This window comes from Saccostrea cucullata, unplaced genomic scaffold (genome assembly GCF_032062105.1).
Source record: "Saccostrea cucullata isolate Sc308-1 unplaced genomic scaffold, CSIRO_AGI_Scuc_v1 ctg1402, whole genome shotgun sequence".
In the NCBI taxonomy this organism is placed as follows: Eukaryota; Metazoa; Mollusca; class Bivalvia; order Ostreida; family Ostreidae; genus Saccostrea; species Saccostrea cuccullata.
Genome location: NW_026920677.1, coordinates 105,817 through 128,367, shown reverse-complemented (window position 1 = coordinate 128,367; position 22,551 = coordinate 105,817). Strand labels below are relative to the sequence as shown.

The 22,551-nt window shown below is 32.7% G+C and overlaps 2 protein-coding genes across 4 annotated transcripts in view; one reads left to right on the top strand and one right to left on the bottom strand.

The window, feature by feature from the left end:
- Positions 1-2,122: 2,122 nt before the first annotated feature.
- On the bottom strand, positions 2,123-3,650 carry LOC134255528 (small ribosomal subunit protein uS5). The gene is made up of 5 exons (XM_062738063.1): positions 3,385-3,650; positions 3,163-3,270; positions 2,857-3,030; positions 2,553-2,712; positions 2,123-2,323 (listed from the first exon to the last, which is right to left on the bottom strand). Exons 1-5 carry the CDS (start codon positions 3,625-3,627, stop codon positions 2,160-2,162), a joined length of 849 nt encoding a protein of 282 aa, XP_062594047.1. The 5' UTR covers positions 3,628-3,650; the 3' UTR covers positions 2,123-2,159.
- Positions 3,651-3,879: 229 nt separating this feature from the next.
- LOC134255480 (uncharacterized) overlaps positions 3,880-22,551 on the top strand; it is a 53,008-nt gene continuing 34,336 nt past the window's right edge. For all 3 annotated transcript variants that reach the window (XR_009989559.1, XM_062738022.1, XM_062738027.1), the window contains exons 1-25: positions 3,880-4,029; positions 7,351-7,426; positions 7,810-7,887; positions 8,357-8,437; positions 8,889-9,022; positions 9,204-9,309; positions 9,504-9,621; positions 10,154-10,251; positions 10,368-10,448; positions 10,566-10,650; positions 10,908-11,009; positions 11,190-11,221; positions 11,335-11,428; positions 11,695-11,786; positions 11,954-12,034; positions 12,509-12,628; positions 13,196-13,375; positions 13,583-13,708; positions 14,182-14,271; positions 14,599-14,713; positions 14,850-15,006; positions 15,379-15,443; positions 15,833-15,967; positions 16,541-16,689; positions 17,068-17,180. Coding sequence is in view for 2 of the 3 variants with exons in the window: in XM_062738022.1 (XP_062594006.1) it covers positions 7,394-7,426; positions 7,810-7,887; positions 8,357-8,437; positions 8,889-9,022; positions 9,204-9,309; positions 9,504-9,621; positions 10,154-10,251; positions 10,368-10,448; positions 10,566-10,650; positions 10,908-11,009; positions 11,190-11,221; positions 11,335-11,428; positions 11,695-11,786; positions 11,954-12,034; positions 12,509-12,628; positions 13,196-13,375; positions 13,583-13,708; positions 14,182-14,271; positions 14,599-14,713; positions 14,850-15,006; positions 15,379-15,443; positions 15,833-15,967; positions 16,541-16,689; positions 17,068-17,180 (2,465 nt within the window). In the remaining variant the exon portion in view is untranslated. The remainder of the gene's footprint in view (positions 4,030-7,350; positions 7,427-7,809; positions 7,888-8,356; positions 8,438-8,888; positions 9,023-9,203; positions 9,310-9,503; positions 9,622-10,153; positions 10,252-10,367; positions 10,449-10,565; positions 10,651-10,907; positions 11,010-11,189; positions 11,222-11,334; positions 11,429-11,694; positions 11,787-11,953; positions 12,035-12,508; positions 12,629-13,195; positions 13,376-13,582; positions 13,709-14,181; positions 14,272-14,598; positions 14,714-14,849; positions 15,007-15,378; positions 15,444-15,832; positions 15,968-16,540; positions 16,690-17,067; positions 17,181-22,551) is intronic.

The following is a 22,551-nucleotide window of genomic DNA, read 5'->3' as shown; positions in this document are numbered from 1 at the left end:
AATGCTGTTTATACTGAAATATACGCATGGATTTTCAGCATTCAGGACAAGAAATGCACACGAAACATGTATTCACCGATACTGGGGAATACGTGTTGTAGACCTAGCGAATTGCTCACCAAACACGCTACAAAACTTTAAACTACTGTATATCGTGTATATTTATCAATTGTTTGTAACTGTATATAAATTTTACTGTGGTCTCGGAAATGGCACATATGTAGATCGTGTCTAATCTGTGACTCAAATGCATAAAAAAATATCGGAAAGCAGTAAAATTCCAAGCATGTTTCCATAGTATTTTTGTGGTACTCACTTGTAACGAGTTTCATTTAGCTGATTGGTCAGTTAGAAAGTATCGCCTATGCCTCGATTAGCATATGAATTCATTCTTACGTCAGAAAATCTAGTTCCGTCGATCTGTTTATAATGGGAAAGGCCAATTAGATTTTACATTTTTTTTTTAAATAGCATGTGAGCGCAGTTAGGTACAATTTTCTCCTTTCACATATAGGTAGATTTGAATAAAATACAGTGACCAGCCAAAGGAGAAAATTGTACCTACCTGCGCTCGTATATTTTAAGGGCTTCAAAGAGTGGGGCGGGGTTAAAATGCAATGGGAATTGAATGTAAACATGATACCCCTACAATAATAAAATATCCATATCTTTCAAATCACGTTTCTAATTTTGTTAAAAATAGTATTCTATAAAGGTACACATGTCAGTGATTAGTTACCTACAAAAATTTGAGTAAAATTTAGACATTTAATTTTTTGTCAGTATACGAGGGGCCGCAAGTCACCTCATCCTTTGTTTTTATTTGTTTGGTACTATGTAACAAATTGAACTAAAACTTAAATAACTGAAACCAGAATCAAAGTCTTTATAATATGTCAAATTTTCATATAAATAGCATTAGAAACAAACGACTGGTGGTATGGTTTTCAAAGTGTTGTTCGAATTGAGATTGATGAAAATTGACGTCGTCGAACGCGTACCCGGCGCACGGAAATGTAATAAATTGTTTTTGGTATGTTTTATATTCATCAGAGACGGGGAAAAAGAGTACAGAAAGGACATTACACACTTTATTTTAATAGAAAAGTTTTTTTTAATAGTATGAGATTCAAAGATAGTTTTTCCTCTAAATAAAAAAAATATTTATTGCATGTAAAGTAGAGTACTGATTGTTTAATGCAGACATTGGGAACGGTCTGGGCCATGAACATCGCAAAACAAGGTGTATTCTCTGCTGCATAAAATATAAGGTGATTTTTCAACTAATTTAATTTTGACTTAAATTTGAATCTGCTTAAGAAAACGGACATAAAGTGAATTTAAATTATTCCCTTAGTCAAAAGTGGGGTTTTTTTTTACTATAAAAAAAATATTCATTTGGATGTTACTGGCCTCGTATGAAGCAGAAAAAAAGATCATGACGTCATAAGAGACGTAAATTACGCTTGCTTCCGTGCGCCGATGTACACTTACATGGCTTCTTTATTTTTTCATAGTTTTCTTATTAAATGTGGTATTGTCATGAAACTTGAAATACATGATTATAAAATGTTACTCTTTGCCATGAAAAGAAAAGAAATTTGACTTAGCAAAGAGAAAAATAAACTACGTTCCCTGTCTATGACTTTTTGGGACAACCCTGGTATTTTCACCTTAGCCCGCTTGACGCACTTTCTAAAAACTTGTACCTTGGTCTGACATAACTTTTGAACAGTTAGAAATAGGGCTTTCATATTTCACAAATGTATTCCTTGTAACAAGACCTTCCTTTGGGTACCAACACTTTTGACCTTGACCTTTAGAGTATGACATGCATTCTCGAGAATTCAACCCTCACCATAACCTGCCATACAGGGGCATCAGTGTTTCACAAATGCATCTTTTTTTTTTTTTTGCAACCTCACCTTTTTTTTAACCTTTACCTCTTGGAAGAAACTATAGCTTTACATCCTAAATCAAACACAAAGTTCTTGTCAATTCCCAGACCCTATAGATACAAACTTCATCAACTTTTCATTATTAAAAACCCTTGCCAGGTTTTTATCACTTTTGATATTCCAAATTTTAAGCAATCCCTCACAACATTAACAGAAACAGATAATAAAGTGTCATATAGCTTTTTATTTCAGCGATTAAGCTCAGTACACTTTCTGTTCCTGTCTTTGACCTGGTTGGCGAGTATGGTTCTTGGCCAGATAATCGGTGTACTCCTGGTACGGGGATTTGGTGAAAGCTGTCTCCTTCCACAGGTCAGGGGTCAAGTAGGAATAGGTGTTAGCGATGGCAGCATATGTGGCCTTAGCTGAAAAAATCATATGGCATAATATGAGACATCTTAAATCTCAGTTCAAAGTTAGAAGTTTCATTGAAAACTGCTTCATAACATTTTTTATTTTTTTTTCTAGTCAAATGTGCAGGACTACAGGTACAGGTATCTTCAAGAAATATGTAATTTGACTAGAAACCAAAGACAAAGGTCTAATCTTTATTTCTGTAAATATAAAATCAGTCAATCTAAATTCTAAACTTACCAAAATTGCCCAGAGTAGCTGTACATCCTCTTGCACATGTGTAGCAATCATCGATACCAGCCATCTGAAGCAATTTCTTTGGTACAGGTGCACTGACAATACCAGTACCTCTGGGTGCAGGGATCAGCCTCACCATTACACTACCACACTTTCCTGTCACCTGGAATAACCACAAGTCAATATAATATTAAACAAGTTATAAATCTTTAAATCACAAAAGGTATCTCTTTCTATCAAGGATCTGTCAAAAATCTGTTTATGTATTCTTACTGCATATCAACAGGTTACTGAACAAATGACTTACTTTGCAAGGTACGGTGTGGGGTTTTCCGATCTTGTTACCCCAGTATCCTCTTCGGACGGGGATGACAGTCAGTTTGGCCAGTATGATGGCTCCTCGGATAGCTGTGGCTACTTCCTTAGAGCATTTTACACCCAGACCTACATGACCATTGTGGTCTCCAATGGCAACAAATGCCTGAAAAGTTTAAGATAATGAATACCTAACATTGTCAAATGGTCCGTATTTTCAATTCAATGCCACCAATTTTAAATCTAAAGGAGGCTGCAGTTTAGTCTAGAAACCATCCTATCAAGAATATTATTATACCTTGAATCTTGTTCTTTGACCTGCACGAGTTTGCTTCTGGACAGGCATAATTTTCAGAACTTCATCCTTCAGGGATGGTCCAAGGAAAAAATCAATGATTTCGAACTCCTGTACGAAAAATCAACAGCAAGTTATTTTGTGACCAAGGAGAAAAGCAAGTCATGAAAAACTGCACAAAATAAACCAGTTTAATCTTAAAAAACAACTGACATCTCTTTATACCTTAATAGGTAAGGAGAACAGATAAATTTCCTCCAGTGACTTGATTTTCTGGTCTTTCACAAGTCTGCCAAGCTTGGTCACTGGCATCCATTCTTTCTCTCCTTCCTTGGCACCCCTTCCTCTGCCGCGACCTCTCCCACGGCCACGCCCCCTTCCTCTCCCTCTACCGCCAGAGCCAAATCCACCTCTGAACCCCCCTCTGCCACGGTCTCCACTACCACCGGCTGGTGCTGCGTCCGCCATTGCTGTAAAGCAACATTTGTACACTTGTATTTACCATGCATTTTTATTGAAATTTATTCACAGAACACTTATACCCCGAAAAAATAAGTGGATCATCAAAATTAGGAATATCATATCTTTAATTTCCATAGCTTAAAATAGCTTTAATTACAATGATTATCATGATTTTAGGAAGATATGTGAAATACACGTCTGTCTACTAACGTGATTATTTTCGGAAAGACCGGAAGTTAGCAAATTCTCGTTGAAGTTTTTCAAATCTCACCACATGCGAGATTTGCATCTTCTTTCACTTCTGAGTCGTCCCTGATAGTGAGAGACTACGAAAGATGTCTACAGAGAAGCAATACAACTAAAATTCAACATGGACGTTCCAATTCCATAGAGCTCAACAAGAAAGTTGTAGGTTGCACCAATTTTTGTTTGTATTGCAGAAACGCAGACCGACAGAAACGGGTTGCATTTTTGTAGTGTCAACTTGCAGAAGGGCTAGGCTAGCTAGAGTGCAGCCTTCTTTAATATCAAGTTCTCAACTGTTTTATTGCACATCTACTTAGTTTGCACTGTAGTTTAGACTACTGCATACCAATTTTCTTGCAATAGAATTTAGCTCCATTTGACTGATTTCTTGCAGAAATTTGTCCCTTTACAAATCTGTACAAAAAAAGTCTAACATTGTCATTTCTATTAATGTTTTGCTGAGCGGGCGTAAATAATTGATGTTTGAACGCTGAGTGAGATGTTGGACCACTTACTTCACAGTATGGGCGGCGCTTAATCTCGCTTTCATTAGGCCTAAAAAAAAATATGTTTGTATATCCTGTAACCCGATATAATATTCCGACCCATTCAAATTATCCCCTTTTAATAGGGTGGATTTTTTTTTATGAGTTGTGTCCTGACAAATGACAAAACTTCGTTTGATTAATCAGCTGATTCTATTTATTAAATAAAAAAAAAATAGCTCGTAGCTTAATTTGAGACATAAAATATGTCAACCATGTTTACATTTACCTTAGATATAAAGAGTAATCATTAGTGTAACAACAGTTTTCCCCTACAACTTTCTGAAGTTCGTTTTCTGCCGCTGGCAGCCATTTTGGATGCCATGTTGGGTGTCCACTGTAAATATAACACCTGTTATTTTCAGTCCGGGGATGTTTCACCATTCATAAGCAAAAAAAAAAAAAAAAAGAATTTTAAAAAAAAATCGGTACCGACCCTTTATTTTTTTGGAATGTTACAGGAAACAAACCTATTTTTTTTTTAAGCCTTATAGTTAATGTTCAACAGTGACGTTACATTATGGAAGACAGTAAAAATTCAAGTATTTCAAAAAATAAAACAAAGTGAAAGGTATATCAAAACATTTATTGACTGATTTTTCAGGCAAAATGTGTTTTGTCAACCCTTGACCCAAACTGTCTGCTGCTGGGTACAAGTCAAAATGGCACCTGGTGAAAACGGCACTTGAGAGTAGTCAAAACAGCACTTTAGAAATGTCAAAACGGCACTTTTTTTATATTGAGAATTTGATATTGTTTATACAGAAAATGGATCTTTATTTTACATTTTAGTAATAAATGTGTATATTATTTTTGATAAAAATGTTTAAAAATATTTTAGGAAAAAAAAATAATAGACTAATTCATTTGAAAATTATTATACGTTGTACAGTGGACAGATTTTTAAAATGTACTTCTTTAAATTATATGTCTATTATTTTCTACAAAAGAGATCAAATCCAAATTATATTATTATGATCCTTTGAAATTAAAAAATTTATAGTAATGCAAATATAATGTATACTACTCTGTTTTGGGGGTTGCCAGTCACAGTTGACAAATTAGAAGCCACCCGTTAGAGTATGTTCACTTAGAATACACTTATAGGAATAAGAAACAAAAGACCGTTTCACACCTCCCCTTCAATGATCTGCTGGTCGTCAATTTGCAATCATGTACAGTTACTATTGTGTATTTCTTGACAGTATGTCAAAGGGATTGTACACAAGTTAGGAAAACTTAGATATTCCTCTCTAAACTGTACATAAAATCTGAATAGCCATACAACATTTACTATTAAGTTCTTTTTACAATATGAAACTGTACATAGAAGAACAAAAACATAATTTTGTTTTTTGTATTATGACTGAAGAATATCAATTTATTTATATTTAATAATATTGATTAAATATTAAGATGATACAATGATGATATTGTTCCAAAAAATAATTCCTCTAGATGATAAAATGATGCTGTTATTGTTTATATTCTTGTTTTTGAAAATAACATTACATTTAAAAACAATGCTGTTATTTCATTAATTTAAAAAAAAGAGACTAGAAGATGAAGATCTACATGGATATTTCAAGAAATATAATGAAGAAAAAATCATTTCAAATTTGGTGTTCAAATGTATGAATCTGTGGAGAAAAGTATGTATATGCATAGGTTCATACAGAATTTAATCATATATATCACAAAGATTTCATAAAAACTAATGTATACATGATTTTTGTTTTCTTGGAAAAAATGGACCCTCCCAGAAAAAAAAAATATAATATATCTTTATGTATACTCACATTTTGACTAAGTGCCGTTTTGACCAAGTGCCGTTTTCACTAGGTGCCATTTTCACCAGGTACCGTTTGAACCATAATTCTCTTTGGCCATATGGCCTCAGACAGACGGTTTGATTCATGGGTCTGACAAAACGCATGTTGCCCTTGAACTCAGTCAATAGATGTATAATATTATACTTTCATGTTAATTAGTTGAATCTGATTGGTCGAGAAACATTTGTTAAAAAATACTATTATCCGCTGGATAATGAAGCCACACCCTCCAGCGTAGCATCAGTCAACATTTCTTGGATATTCCAAAAAATAGCGACTGCACAGAATTTATGCGCAGTCGGTTCACTGTTATATGTATTTGTATGAAACATTCAGTATAATATAATAAATATTGCATGTAGTTGAGTGTAACATTGAAAATTTTCACCCCTCGAAAACCATTGTCAACCTCGGCTGTGCCTCGGTTGAAAAAGGTTTTCTTGGGGTGAAAATTTTCAATGTTACACTGAACTACGTGCAATATTTATATAATATTACACCTGAATAAGAAACATAATCAATATGTTTTACAGTCTGACAGTTGGGGGTGATCGTAAGTTATACCTTTAAAAACTTAAAACAGTTTACAATGTAACATTGATCGGTCTCTACAAACTTCAAACAGCATGAGACCGTCTAGCTTGTGACATCACTATCCTTCCAGTAAAGTGTAAACAGTCCAATTTTTTTAAATATAAGGCATTGTAGAGTAGATGCAATTATTTAATGTTTCTTTTATTCTCTTTAAGAACTCAATCTTCAAGATAACTATGGCCTTTAGTCCCTTTATATTCCCCATTTCACTTGGCATTGTGGTGGTCAAAAATTTTGGAAACTTTATGTTTCACCCTCAAAATTTTGTCCTACCAATATACTGATTTCGATTTGAATTTCTCAATCTTACTTGGCAGTCTATTGAGCTTTCAAAACTAAATATTACTGGTCTCTATTATGTTTTAAGGTACAACTGTTAGCTAAGGCAAACTCATTTACATGATACATTTAATAATAGGGACAAGCCCAGTTGTATTTATTACTGGATACCATCAATACCATCAAAAACCTTTGAATTGAGATAAATATTTGATTATTGTATTTGATTTTAGATCATCTGACATATACGAGGAATAATCACCACAAACAGAAGAGATGGCGTCAACAGACACAGAAACTGCTGCAAAGGTACTTATTGCATGATTTAGCTACACTTTAGGTTTAATATATTGGAAAAAATACTATTAATATTTAAAACCATGTGGGAAGAATTGATAAAATTTCTGTTTCTAAATAAAAAATGATAATTTTGTAGATTGGCAAAAAATTACATTGGTTTTAATTTCACTATGTTTGCAATTCATCATTTTTCAGTTAATTCAAACCCATTGAGAATGCTATTATTAGTTTAAAAAAAAACATTGTAAATACGAAACTTCCAATTGCTTGTAGTGTGGAATTGCAAACCAATGCGAGTGTTTTTTTTTTTTTTAGAAATTTTTACACTTTGGAAGTAAAGCAACTTTCAGTAGTTTCTTCACAGAATAATGGTTCATTTTCTCTTTATCCAGATGCAGCCATTGAATTTTCCTCTAGATCTGAACAAAGTGCCAGAAAACATGAGAGAGGTCATGAAAGACATTAAGAAGGTAATTACTCTAGGATTTATTATGATGTTAACAGTTTCTGTATCTACTGGTCACCAGTAACCACCTTTAGACCAGAAAATGTTTGAAATGCATTATCTCAAAATTGATTGGACTTAGAAACACTTCAGAGATATCAGAGAATAAGAGATATCAAGGGGTAAAATACAGTGTACTAAAAATTACCCCACCTCTGTCGATTTTTCCGTGAAATCCTGGCTTACGATTGGTTGAAGTCTGTCACGTGAAGGCGGTGGATTTCTTATACTTTGTAAATCATACCCGAGATATCAGAGAATAGGCAGTATAAGAGTGATGAAGGATTTAGCAAGAAAACCATTTAAAAATTACAGATAAAACTACAAAAATAAGTTAAATTCCTAAGTCACTTCAGCATTTCCTTTGGTATTGGAGATATCAGTGTTCAGGATGCTGAAGTACTACTGTACTTTGTTTTAATTTTATTTTCTAGGTGGCAGAGTCCATGCTGTTTCACTGGAGTGTCTTTCCTATAGTTTTACCGCCCTCTGTCACAGATATAATTGGAGGACAGGCATGTTTTTTAATGATTTCTAATTTTATTATGGACATTATTATATATAATGCAAGCCAAAGCTGATGAACAGTTTCCGTAAAAGTCTTATAGAGCAATATTTTGTAAATTTTCACCAAATTGTGAAAAATATCAGCAAATCTGATCAGTTTTCTAAGAACAAATACACATTGCTTATGGTATTTTGATGGTATGTGTTTCACCTAACTAGGAGAAAAAATTGATTATGTATTATATTAAACATATGTGAATAAAAAAAATATCTTCAAACTTTTCACTGAAACTTTGTTAAAGATGTCACTTTTCACTGAAACTTTGTTAAAGATATCGACAAAGGAAAAGTAAATTTATTTTTTGCTGTAAACTGTTTGTTTTAGACAATATGTGTATATTACCTACAAAGATGGTGTAACACTGTTGTTTATAATTTAACTATTTTATATTCATTCAGGAGAGGCAGTCCCAGATTTTTAAGGACCTGTTTAAAGCTCCTGTGTTTGATGAATTAGAGGAAGTAGGAATGACTCCTGATGGGGGACTGAAAAAACTGTCTAAAAAACAGCTGGATAGCATCTGGGATAATGGGTAAAAAGAACCATGCTTAAAAAATATGGCAATTTTTTCAATTTATTTCAAAGTGTCATTTATGATAATGATGAGCATTCTTTTATATCCAGTTTTAAATTTCATGTTTGATGTGTTTAATCTATTTACTTTACTATCATGTATGCATATGAAAGTTTTACACACCGTCTTTCTATTTCAGAGAGTTTGATGTTGACAGTTTAAATTTTCCTGGACAAGTTCACAAATGGAGATTAACACAATTACTTCAAAAGGGAACAAACAGAGCTCACAGTTCACTTCTTGATGTAAGTTATCCTAGCTGCCAGTAATTATAAACTTATTTTCTCTTCGGTCCTGGAAGCATGCAACTTTCAGATAATTTCTGTGGTTTGAAAACTCTCAAACTGCTTTTTGATACTGGGACTTAACATTAAAATTATAGATCATAGATTATAAAGTTTAGGTAATGTTAAGATGAGTTTGTCACTTTGTGTTGTAGGATGCAGCCGTGTCCCTCCGTCTGATGATAATAACAGCCAGGAACAGATTTAGGTCTCATTTCTTCAGTCTGACGAAATCAGCCAGGGAGATGGGCAGAGGCCTCTGGCTAATTTTGGGTAATTTTCTTCTTGATCCTTACAGGGTTTTGGACTTTTTCTAACCCAAATTAGCCATGGAAAGGAAAGTTTTTTCTAAACTTAAATTCAGAGCTTTTATAGAAACAGTATACATGTATTTGAAATAATGTTTCTCAACATTAAAGAAAAATCGAAAAAATAAAATGTTAGGGATAAATGTATGATTCTCCCAAGTGGAAACTCCCAAGTAGAGGTTTTTCAATAGGGTCTGTATTTAAAGTTATGAATTAAAAAAAAAAAAAAAACTCCCAAGTAGAGGTTTTTCAATAGGGTCTGTATTTAAAGTTATGAACTAAAAAAAAAAAAAAAAATAAATCAACACATCATTAGGATATAAATCTATATTTTTTGAAATTTGATATCAAGACAGTCATCATCACAGTGATATTTATTATCTACTTTTTGTATTTTCCACATTTAAAAGAGATGTAAATTAAAATTGCTTGAATATATAAGACGGCACTTGAAAATAGATTTTTGAATCAAAATTATGTACATGTATAAATTTCAGATATCTTGATTGGAATGCCCTCTACCAGTCCAGGAGATTTAGAGTCAAAAATACAAGATGAACACATGAAACACCTTGTAGCAGAACTGGATATCAAGGTCTGAAACAAAAACAAAATCATTCTATGTTGCTTAGATTTTCATCATTAAGCTTTTGGACAAGGAATTATATATAATTTATTCAAATGATCTTATTGTATGCTCTTTCATTGTAGCCAAAGTATAAGGACACATTGGATAAATTTTGTGCATATGTTAAAATGATGTGTGAAAAGCTCCAGTCCAAAAATTATCAGGTTTGTTCATTACATGTAACTATATTTGCTGTGAGATGAGATTTTTATTACAAAAAAACTACAGAGGAATTAAATGTTTTCAGCTCTGAATTGTCATGACTTTTTTTTTTGTAACAGACAGCAGCTCTGAGACCCCCTCCTGTCCCCTATATTTACCAGACTCCAGGGGGACAAGAAATCGACCTGAGATTATTCAATAAAGGTACATAATAAGGGTTATTTTTCCTTTTGAATATATGATGTTAAGAATTTGCATTTGAAGATTGCCATTTTTAAACAGTTTAAAACTTGCTTCGCTGTACCATAGTTAAAAATGGAATAAATATAGATAGGAGCATAAATGTTTTCGTATTTAAATATAGTGATAAAAGCAGATATTTACTCCTTGTGTATATTTTTAAAACTTAATATACATGTATAGGTTTAGTAGTTAATTTGAATAATTATGATATTTTTCAGATCTGATAAACAACTGTCTTCCCATTCTGAGCAGTATTCTGGAGAGAGGGGCCAGGGGGTGGCACGTACAATACAGACAGAAAATGATGAGGGACCTTCAAGGTCGGTTCAGGGTCATAATTCTTGTTCATAGAAATGGTTGTAGATTTTGAATTGAATTTTAACAAGGTTCATTTATTTAATTGTATTAAATCCAAATGAGAAAGGATTCAATATAGGTATATATCACTTACATTTTTTAAAGTTCTGAAGATTTTTAAAGTTGATTTTTTTCTTTTACAGGACAAGGACTGTCAGATGAAGAAATTTCAGAGGTTTGTTTTAATACATACTATAAGATGTTTTGGACAAGTAATTTCTTTAACCTGTAATATAGAAAAATGTGTTTTATCTTCATACATTATTTCAATCTGTTTATTATACATAGAAAGTCAACACAGCAATAATGAAAGAGTACCTTGACAGGGTATTTAGTGCAATAGCCAGCAATACAGAACTAGAAAATCTGCAACCTGGAATAGGTTAGTTGAATAAGCAAAGAAACAAATTGTGTCATTTCAGAAAATGAAGTTTTTGACCTAAAAGTAGGTCAGTATAACTGCCATTCTAAATTTCAGAATTTAATATTGTAAACGTTAGGTATAGAAATTAGTTTATTCAGATCTTGTCCATGTAGTAGACTTGGCCATTATGTGGATTTGTGTGAGACTTTGTTCACACGAGATGTGATTAAACTTGCACTCAGGTCATATCCAAGCCTATTAATATTTTTGTTGATTATTTACAGGTCTTCTATTAGTATCTCAGGCTAAATCAGTTATTGCTATGAAGAAAGCTGTCAGCAATGTTAAAGACAAACTAGCAACTCACAAACAACAGGTGAATGAATTTAGTTTTCAAATATATGAAGTTTCTAAATGCAAAATATCTGCTTAGCAAAATTTTGAAATAGCTTGTAAAGTACAATGTGTGTTAAGTTAGGACTGGTGTTTATTTGCTATCATAATTGTTTAGAATCTTTAAAATGTGTGTTTTCCACATTTCAGTTGATAGATCATCTTAAGCAAGCTTACCCAGTCAAATCTAGGATACAGGCCTGGGTCAATGAACAGATCACAAGATTTGAAGTAAGTTTGCACACTTTGGTTTAAATAAATTTCCACAAAAATCCTTTGTGTCCATTTATCAAGGTATAAAAAATTCTTACTTACAACTTAACCTTCTTACTTAATATCCTCTCCGTGCCAGTTACTTACAACTATCACAAACAAACGCAGATTGTTTTATAAACTCTTAAATATTTTGCAGTCAGATATTGGTGAAGACATAGTTTAGCATGTGGTAAATTTGCAGTGGTTTTAGCTTCAATCTAATTTCAGTACCTATTACGCTACATCTTTTCGACTAATTTATGTACTCACTAATAGTCGATTAAAACCAATAAATGTTGTTGTTAAAACTGTAGTGCCGTATTTTATGATTGGGCCAATCAGTTTAAGAGGGTAATTGCACTAAAATTTATGCATGTTTGAGGCAGCAAACGTGCATTTCTCTGGTGAAGACGTACACCTGTACATAATTTATGAATGTTTCCTTTCCAGGATGACTTCATTCTACAGAATCTATGGTCGGCTCATGAGGAAGCCATTAATCTCTGTGAACAACAAGAACTGAACCAGACAGCTTACTTCTTGAAAAGAGATCTCAACTTTATCAAAGAGGTAACACAGGATCATAATGTGTAATTTGATCTTTTTGTACACACATAGTACAAAAATATTTCAGTACTGTGGAAGAGGTGATTTTGTCTGGTTTAAAAGTTCAAAAGGTATATGTATGTTTAGGTTAGCTGAGTGAATCAGGTGACTTGATATCACCTCCTTCGTCTATTCCCCATTATGAATTACATGTATGTTTTTTGTGTGATGCTTAAACGTGTAAACATCTTCACTTATTCTCAAAGACCATCAGCATCCAAAGTATGTCAACATATCTTTGAATAAGATAGAATTATGTATGTTTGCTACTGTTCAATTACTACCAGTATAAAAGTTGTTTCTCAAAAGTTGCAAGACTACAAATTGTACTGATTGGCAAGTATACCATATATGTTTTTAGTAATGCAGAATTATTTCTCTGGTAAAATAACCTCAATATTTGTCTGTGATAATTATTTTTTTTATGTTTCACTCAGTTAAATCATATAAGAAATTTAAGCTTTGTTAGGTTTAGCATATACTTGATCAATATCAGGTTTATTAACTACAGTTTTACATTTACACATTTAGAGAGAAGCTGTGTTAGTAAAGGAGCTCAGTAAAGTACGGATTCCCAACAGGAGATATACATTCTCTACCCGGATCTGGCTGCCAAAAAATTACATTGTCTCCAAAATGGAAGGAACAAAACGCACTGTGATTCCCACAAAAATCGTCAAAACCAAACCACCCCAAAAGATTTCTCCAGCGGTATGTTGTTATCTAGTAGTAAGAGTATTGTACATGTATATAGAAGACTCCTGTGTTTCATTGATACTGCTTTTAGCTTGTTTTTATATAGAAATTTTATAAAGAATATGTATTTTTGTTGCTTAATTGTTTGCTGATATGATAATACATGTATATTCCCATGAATTTATGTATTTCAGATAAACATTTTTTTGTTTTCTTTCATAGAATGTATACTACAGCTTGGATCGTTACCATGGTAGGATGACATCATCACGCTATCCGTTTTGGAGATGGTGGAATTACCTACAGAGAACATGGTCCTGGTCCTGGAATTCACTTTTCTTTCTTGGGGTAGGGAAGGATTTTCTCTAAAATGCTGAAATTCTGATTGAATACGAAATATGAACAGACTGTGCTTGGTATTTTCATTGACATTTAAATCTGTGATTTCTAATGTAAATGTTAAAATTTGGCAACATTGCCAATTTGCACTATCAAGAATTTTTATATTGGATGTATACTGCATATTGTTTTTAAAGCTTTTAAACACTGGTGTTTTCATATCTATTATTTTTAAGAGAATAAGTTTTGTCCACAAAAGTTGTACAATGACAAGTTCAGAATATTAAATACCGGGTACATGTACCTGGTATATAATCTAAACCTAAAAAATGTACAGATATTTGAGTTACATTTACAAGAAAGTAGTTTGTAGCAAAGCAGGATGGCAAGCATGACCAATGTTTGGTAATGTTGCTGAATTGGACTTTTGATAGACTGGTAAGAAAATGATATAAAATGTCCAAATTTGTTGGTATCTGCAGGTAGTGGTTCCATGGTGCAGTCCTATCAGTATAAGGGCTTTGTTCTGGCTTAAACCTTTTATTCCTGACTTGGAATTGAGTCAAGTTAATGTAAGTATGTCTAAGAAATTAATCCCAGGAAAGGGTGAGCTTTACAAAGATTAATAAAGTAATATTCGTGAGGAAATATTAATTTAGAGGTTATTTTTGCCATGAACTATTGGAGAAAGACAAACATTTTTTCTCATTTTATAGCAGCTACTCTGTGTTGGGTATCTCAGTGAAACATGCTAAATTTTATAATTGTGGTGCAAGTATTGGAGAAAGTATTTGCATAAATAAGTCAGAGTTAGTACCAAATTTTCCCATTGTATGATATATGTATATGTTAGCAATGAAAGACAAACTTAAGTTAATATTTCTACTCTTTTTCAACAGGGAACACTGTTTCCCAAAGAAAGTTCTGAAACTCAGACCTTTGTGTCAAGGCTCAGGGCACTATGGCGACATGTATTTGAATCTCGAAGAAAATTTGAACAAACACCAGACAGAGGTTTTTATCCTTATGTTTTGTAATTTGTTCATAAATGATAAATTTGAAAAACATAAATCTTTTTAAAGCAATTAATTTATTTTTGATCTTATAATGAATCATTTTGATCAATTTTATGATTTGATTTATTTGACAGGATTCCTTGGGAAGAGTTTCACCCGACATCTCAACAGGATCTGGAACTATTTTTTCAAGGGGGTAGTGGGAACTGTGGGATTGACCTTGACCTATCCACTACTGTGCATTGTGGGATCTGCACTCTCTATTATTGCTGCCATTCTTGTCCCTGCGTGGTTAGTTCCTTTATTTTTATAAGTCATGCAGCACTTGGTAGGTCTAATTAGGAAGCTGGAAGAAGTATTATATTTTTTGGTTTATTCTCCGGAGGTCCAATGAATCTTTATGAAAACTTGTAACCTTCATGTGGAGATCAGTTTAAGCCTTTCAGAATGTTGAAATATGTTAATAACGCAACATATAGGATGTTAGTAGAAAAAAAAAGCAATAACCATTTTTTTTATGAAATTCAGAACAGTGCCACCTCTCATCAAAATAGTCAGTAGTCATTGTTGAAAATAGTATTTGATTAAATCAGTGCTTTGGTGCATCATATTAATTTTATAAGCTTTGAAAATATGTCATTTGAATATTTTGTTTCCTTATAGGGTACCAGTGGCTACATTACTCTATCATTTAATAGGAATACTGATTTTTGACTTTGATAGTCCGGGTAAGTAAAAACTCTTTGATTTTGTTCCTCATTACATGGTCACTTCATTCAAAATTATAATAAAAGTCACAATTTTTTCTATACTTCTTCTTTGAGAAATGAATGTGAACAGTACTCTAGATTATTTTATGTGAGTATTTAATATCAGAAAATGACAAGAACATGAATTTATTTGTGGACTGTTAATTAAGAGTATATCTGGAAATAAAAATAAAAATGAATAATTTTATTTTGCAAGTTAAGCATCCTATGAAATAAAGACATAATCAACTTTTGGGTTTTATTTAGAAAAAAAAAAACAGTATAAAGTATGTGAATGATAAACAGCACAGTTACTGACTTATGTAAAGTTAATTTGATAACACAGTGATCTGACATTTCTCTTTCAGCTGACAATAACAAGTTCTCCATACTGTTTGAGGCTATTATCTACAGGATCCTGATTATGGGTTGTATACAACCAGTAGCTGCTCTTCTGACTGGCTCCTTATTCTGCCCACTGGCTGCCTTAGGGGTAGCTGTCTGTAAGTTATGGAATTTGTGAAAGGTTTCATTATAAATCCCCCCAACCTACCCCACAACTAAGTTTGAGGGTGTGAATATTTAGGAATTGCTATGTCTGTTTATCTGTCCTTCCTCCTTTTTAAGGGGGGGGGGGGGGGGCATACCTGTAATTTTTCAATGGAGAAAGTGTACAAGTTTGTTTTGAAAATTTTGTTGACCCTGACAAAAGCATTTTCATTTGAACAATCTCAAGATTACATGAATTCAAAGTGTAATTCTGAAAGCCTTCTAGAATTTGAAGAGCTGCATTGTTGGCACAGGGGTTGTCTATGGCTTGAGTGAGTGTTTCAAGTTTCAACCCTGGATCAATTGCATTTTAAAAGTCATGGTGACAAGGTTCAGAAGTGTTTTTATTAAAATTTTGTCATGTCATGTGTATGACTTAATGGCTCAAAAAAAAACTTGATTAAATTTTGAAGTATTTTAAGTTTCAGGAAAATGTTTTTTTTATCAATAAAGATATCATTATTTTTTGTTTCAATAATTTGAATTCTTTTGTTGTGCCTGTACTTATTAAATGAGACTTATTGTAGTTGCCCTGGCCCGGAGGTCTGGCCGAGGTATCTGGGACACCATGATGTACTTCCTCGTCATCAGAAGCAGGGGGCGTGTCCCAATCAGTGATAGTTTTGTAGCCAGGAGAATTGCTGGCCCAGGCCTGGCTGCTAACTACTTCTTTCAGGTATATACACAAATCCTAATTAGGAAGGAGAGCTTCTTTAATTGACTATTAATGAAGTTATGTTATGCCATATCATTTTAACATTAGAAAATAGAATGTCAGCATGATTGCATGTGAGTTTTCTTTGTTATAAGAAATGAATAAATGCATTTATGATGAGAATATACTTTTTGAAATAAGATTTTATGATTACATCTGTAAATGTTCACTGTTATTACTGCAATATCTTTTACCGTTTCTTATTTAGGCCAGTAAATATTTTGGTTAAGAGTGTCATATGAATACATGGAAAATTAACACAGAATTTCTTTATCCTGTACAGTGTAACCAATCTCTAGCTACCTGTGAGATCTTCTGTAATTTTGAATTCACTTTCAGATAAAACCTGAGCAGGCCTTGGCGGCCCTGGAGTCCAAGATGGAACTGGATGAACTGGACGTGTGGAGGAAAAACATGGAGCAACAGATAGAGATACCCACAGAAAAGTTCACGTGAGTCTCACTAACTCTATACTAATCTAGGAACCTGTAGGATACTTATTAGAGACAAAAGAAGCCAAAAAAATCTATAATACAAAATATACATACATGTACCAGAGAGACGTAAGGAGAATGTAACGCTGTCATATCCAAATTAAAAGGGTTAAGATTTATCTCCCTTGTGAAATCTGTTTTTTTTTTTAGTGCATTTATTCCTAGATAAAGATGAAACATTTTGTAGAAAATAGGGTTCTTCTGGGAGTTTTCAATATTAATGATGAATAAGTAGACTTGTTCCTAAGGCCATAATAAAAATTTTTATTCCTAACCCCTTGGCCAATCAGTACCAAATTTGTCACAGGGTATCCCCGCTACCGCCCCGATTTACTGGTTGCTAAAAAATCTTCTCCAGAACCACCCGCACCAAACTTACATACAAGGATTTTTTTTATTTCTGTTTTTCTTCAAAGTCTAAATTTACAATTAATAAAAATGTGTATATTTTTCTTACTATAAGGACTAGAATCATCAAATCTTGTAAGTTGATGCATCTACCACATCATGTTAACTACTTACTTTTTAAATTTTGTTTTGAAGGCATATTTTGGACACTTTAAGGCATCCCGCCTTGAACAATGTCGAGGTCACTGATTTTGACAGCTGAAAAGATGGTAATTGCTGTTATACACGCGTATATATTTTTTACAAGGGTCATCGGTTGAAAAGATTGGTGATGATGTGAAGTAAGAGATAATGGAACCTTAACTATGACTTTTATTGGCGGGTATTGTGAGTTGATAAAATTACACCGTGGCTATAATGACCAGGTCAATAAAAAATCAGGAAAATTGAAAAAATAAAAAATATAAAATAAAAGCCGCCCGCCCGCCTCGATTTTTAAAAAAATTCCGATGAGAATCTAGCAATTTATTTATTATGGCCTAAACTAGTGGATTTTTAAAAAAATCTACTGATACTTATGCATGTTGCTAATACATTAAATTCTATTGACTGAAGTTGGATCACTGCTCAAGCGGTATCTGTTGAGCATATGATGTGTTTTTGGATTTAGAATGATTGGATATAGACTTGCCGAATTCACATGTGGGAATTTTTGAAGTTCTGTTGTCCCCCAAAAAAATCTTTACAATAGTCAGCATTTCTGGTTTCACACATTCCTGTGCTAATTTTATGTTGACAGTGCTACAAGTATTTCATGTTTTTGATGGTCAGGGCATCACAATTTGTCATATAAAAAAACAGTTATACCAAAACATACAGAGTATTGCAGAGGTGATACTAGCATGCATATTATTGGTTTAAAGTAAAAATTTTGCAGAGTTTCTGATTTATTTTTCACTGATTTTTTCTTGTATTTGGTTTCAAACATACATGGACTAGAGGGGGGATGGGAGGGAGGGTATGGACCTGTAAGTATATACTAAACTAAGCTAAAGTGAGTTGGACCCTCCCCCCCCTGGAAAAAGCTTATTTGTGTTAGTTTTGTCTGAAAAGTCATAGGTATGAAGATTTATTCTTAGCATCATAGGTGTGAAGATTTAGAAATCACCCCCCCACCCCCCATGCTATGTTGCATGAAAGTTATCATTCCCATTTCATTTAAGTTATTCCATCATTGGAAAATAAATTCGTTGAATATTGTGTCTTCTTTAGGTAGAGTATTCTTTAGGTAGAGTACAATCATGTTTTTTCTGACATTGCAGTGCTTTGTTTCTTACTTGTCAGATCTCTCTCTCTTTCTGAAAGATTTCCTTTAATAAAGTACTGTAAATGTATTACATTTGGCATTTTTTCTGAAATTGTTTTCAACAAGTGCTTTGTTTCTTAATTTGCTGAATTTGTACTTGATCTCTCTCTTTCTGAAAAATTTCCTTTAATAAAGTAATTGTTTGATAAAGTGTTATTGAAAAATTTCTCTTGTGTCCTTCTCCATATTTATCTTTTTGAATTGTAATGTAATTAGTGGTAGTTACATTCATACTTTCATACAGTTCACTATGATGACTTGATCTACGTCTATCCTGCAATTTACATTCAATGACATTTTATACCAGGAAGTAAAATTCAGAGATAAACAAAAGGAATAGCTAAAAATGAATAAATTTTCTTTGAAATCATTTTAAGATCTAGGAAACAAATTGAAAGCAATTCTGTGTTATTGCCAGTAAAAGCACTATTACACAATCTTTTCTTGATAGACATATCTGAAATTAATTTTCATGCACTTATTGCGGACAGTTAAAAAAAAATCTCCCATTGTAGTAAAGATGTAAAAATGAAGAACATGACATTAATTACAAAGGTAATTAAAAAGTTGTTAATTGTTTTATTTTCCCTGTCTGTTGATGGAGCTTTTCCTCACAAGATTAATTTTCTCGGAGTTGATCTAATCCGGTGGTAGAAGGTCTGTAAACTATAATGGGTGTGCTACCTAGATTGTGTCTTGCGGGTCACAGACATGTTTTTGAAACATGTCAAGAAAAACCTTGTCAGAAATAATATATGATGACTTTTATGGCTGTTTTTGAGGTTTAATTTTAAGTACAGGTAGCAATTGTCTAAGCTTTAGTTTTATGAAATCATTGCAAAATAAAAGAAAAAAAAGACAAGAAGTATTTTATGACCTTGGAAGTAAATTAAATTTAAATACTGTATTAAAAATTAATTTAAAAAAATGTGTAGAAGTTTTTTTGTTGAAATTTTGCAAAATAGAGATGAATGAATTACAAATCAAAAGAAGTTTTAAACTGACATTTTCCTTAATCTGTGATTTTAAATATCTACAATTTATCTGAAAATAAAAGCTTTCTTTAATTTCAGAAAATCTAATGTCAAGAGGTGCAAAATTTAAAATCTACAGGAAACTTAAAAAAAAATAATGATAAAACCTGCAGAATTGTGATCAAAAGTGATTGCATTAGCTTTAACAAAAGCTGTCAAAGACTCATTTGACATTTATCTAGATCTAAAACACATTTGTTGACAAAAGTAATTGAGGAATAATGGCTAGAGCCTGTCTACTTATCAGATGAATCATTGTTCTTTTTGTTCTACACATCAGATATTGAATTGACATCACTAATCCCTAACATAGGAAAATCCAAAATGATTGTAAAGTCAACTGCTGTTGGTGATTTTTCAATGAGCCTGATAGGATTACAGAAGCTTTCTATTGTTTATACGTTTCGTATTTTTGGAATAAACAATGTAAAACAGCATTATTTGCAAATGTGATCCAATGATTATACAGTTTAGTGGGATACTGAGTGAAAAGAAGTTTGGAAAAGGAAACTTATTTTGGGGAATCATGAATTGGCTTAAAACAGCATCTGTTTGGAAAAATTTAGTATAGGGACTGGTAAACAATACACTTATGACTCCCAAAATCCATACAATTTGGGTTTATAAGTTGAACATTTTAGCATTCCCCCTTCAAAACTGTATGATATTTCAGCCTATGTGTAACTGTATGATTTCAGACACTGAGTTTAGGGCAGACTGATAAAGCAGTTCTGTGAATCATTATGACCCCTGCAGCTTGTGTCAGTATGAAAAACTGTTTATTATTGTTTATCATATTTGTTGATATGTAGGTATAGATAAATAGTTCTGGTCAGGGGCACTGTTTTTTGATGTGGATGATAGGTTCTGGCATTTGTTTGCTGGTCAAGTGATGTTATTGAGACCAGGGGTCTTCCATTTTTATGATTTACTGAATATCAAAGAATTGATTGGATTCAGAGTCAAAGCAATGATAACTGAGGTCACTCTTGTCCTATTTGTACCAGGATAAAATAATAAATAAAGGAGTTTCTCTGGTGTACGGTATATCTGTTTCTTATAAAAATCAGCTGATAGATGAAAGGGAAAGTTGGAAGTGAGCTGACAATTTGAAAAAAGGTTTTAAAATCAAACAAAGTACAATTAAATGAGATTTAAGTTCAGGTTTAATTAGTAAATTAAAAAAAATCAAAATAAAAGATTGGAGAGAGAGAGAGATAGCAGAAATCAGTTAAGTTTCATAAGATTGCATTGATCATTACTCATATTTGTTTTAGATTGATTTTGATTCAAGATAGTGATTAAAAAATTATCTTGTTTTTTGTCTTTTCAACATTTAAAAAAGTCCTCACCATTTCTCATCTTATAAAAAAGCTCTTTTAACTTTACACACCTTTTTTTAATTTTTTGGATAAAGATAATTCTAACTGGATTATCTCCCTTTGACTTCATTATCACCCTTGGTACACAACTGACTGTCTCCCACACTCCAGGAATTCCCTTATTATCTCCCTTCATCCCTCCCTTTTATCTCTCTATCACAGGCATTATCTTTATATCTGGCAACTTTCTCATCATTCCATTCCATTTATCATGCTTCCCTATCCCAATCAAGCTATTCAAACAATCTCTTCATACCATCAAACTGCTACTTTCTCAAATGTTTCAAAGTATCCTTTAAAGATTTTTTTTTTTTAAATTTCAAGGAAAAAAGGCTAATGCACTGATTTATAACCAGACTCAAGAAAGGAAATGATGTTGATTAGGTTAAAAAGATGCCAGAAGTATATTGATTAAGATATTAGATAAACATTTTCACCATGTTGAAGTTAACAGCTGTTGTTTTTCCTGCATGTTATCTGGCATCAAACACTGAGTTGCATCAAAATAAATGTTTGCCTGGTGGATTCTGTCTCCAGTAGTTCCCTTGCAATACATGTTGTACAGATCGTTAACACACTGTATAGACTGTGAACTTGTTGATTCTTTTAAACTTTGAATTGGTTTTTTGAGGGGAAATACTGAACAGGTTTTTTGACTGGCATTGGTAAATTATTGACAATTTTTCAAAATTTGGGCATTTGGATCTGAACACAAACAATCAATATATATATATATATTTATAAAATATATAATAAGAACAAATTAATAAGTTCATTTGATTAGACATGTACAGTCAAACCCTCTTTATCTTGAACTCAGTGGGACATTTTTAAAACAATTCAAGATATCTGATGATTTGAGATCTTCAGGGTAAAATGCTTAAAGAATAAAGGGGTGGGATATCCCAATCACTTCACCATATTCATGGGATTCAAGATGTCAGGGAGTTCAACTGTACATTGTCTGGATAAGAAATTCAGGAAGTCAAAATGCTTACAGAAAATTATACTATATGGCCTCTTTATTCCTTCATAGGTTCATTTAAAAGTAAAATATTTGACTGCAGTGAGCTGCATGTTCATAAATTCCTGTCTTAGAGGGTAAGGTACCTGGTCACTGCTTCCAGGATCAGGAGAAGTTGTGTACAGGATATTGATAGGCCCTGATGGGAGTCTCTATTTTCCTCTTGACGTCTTTG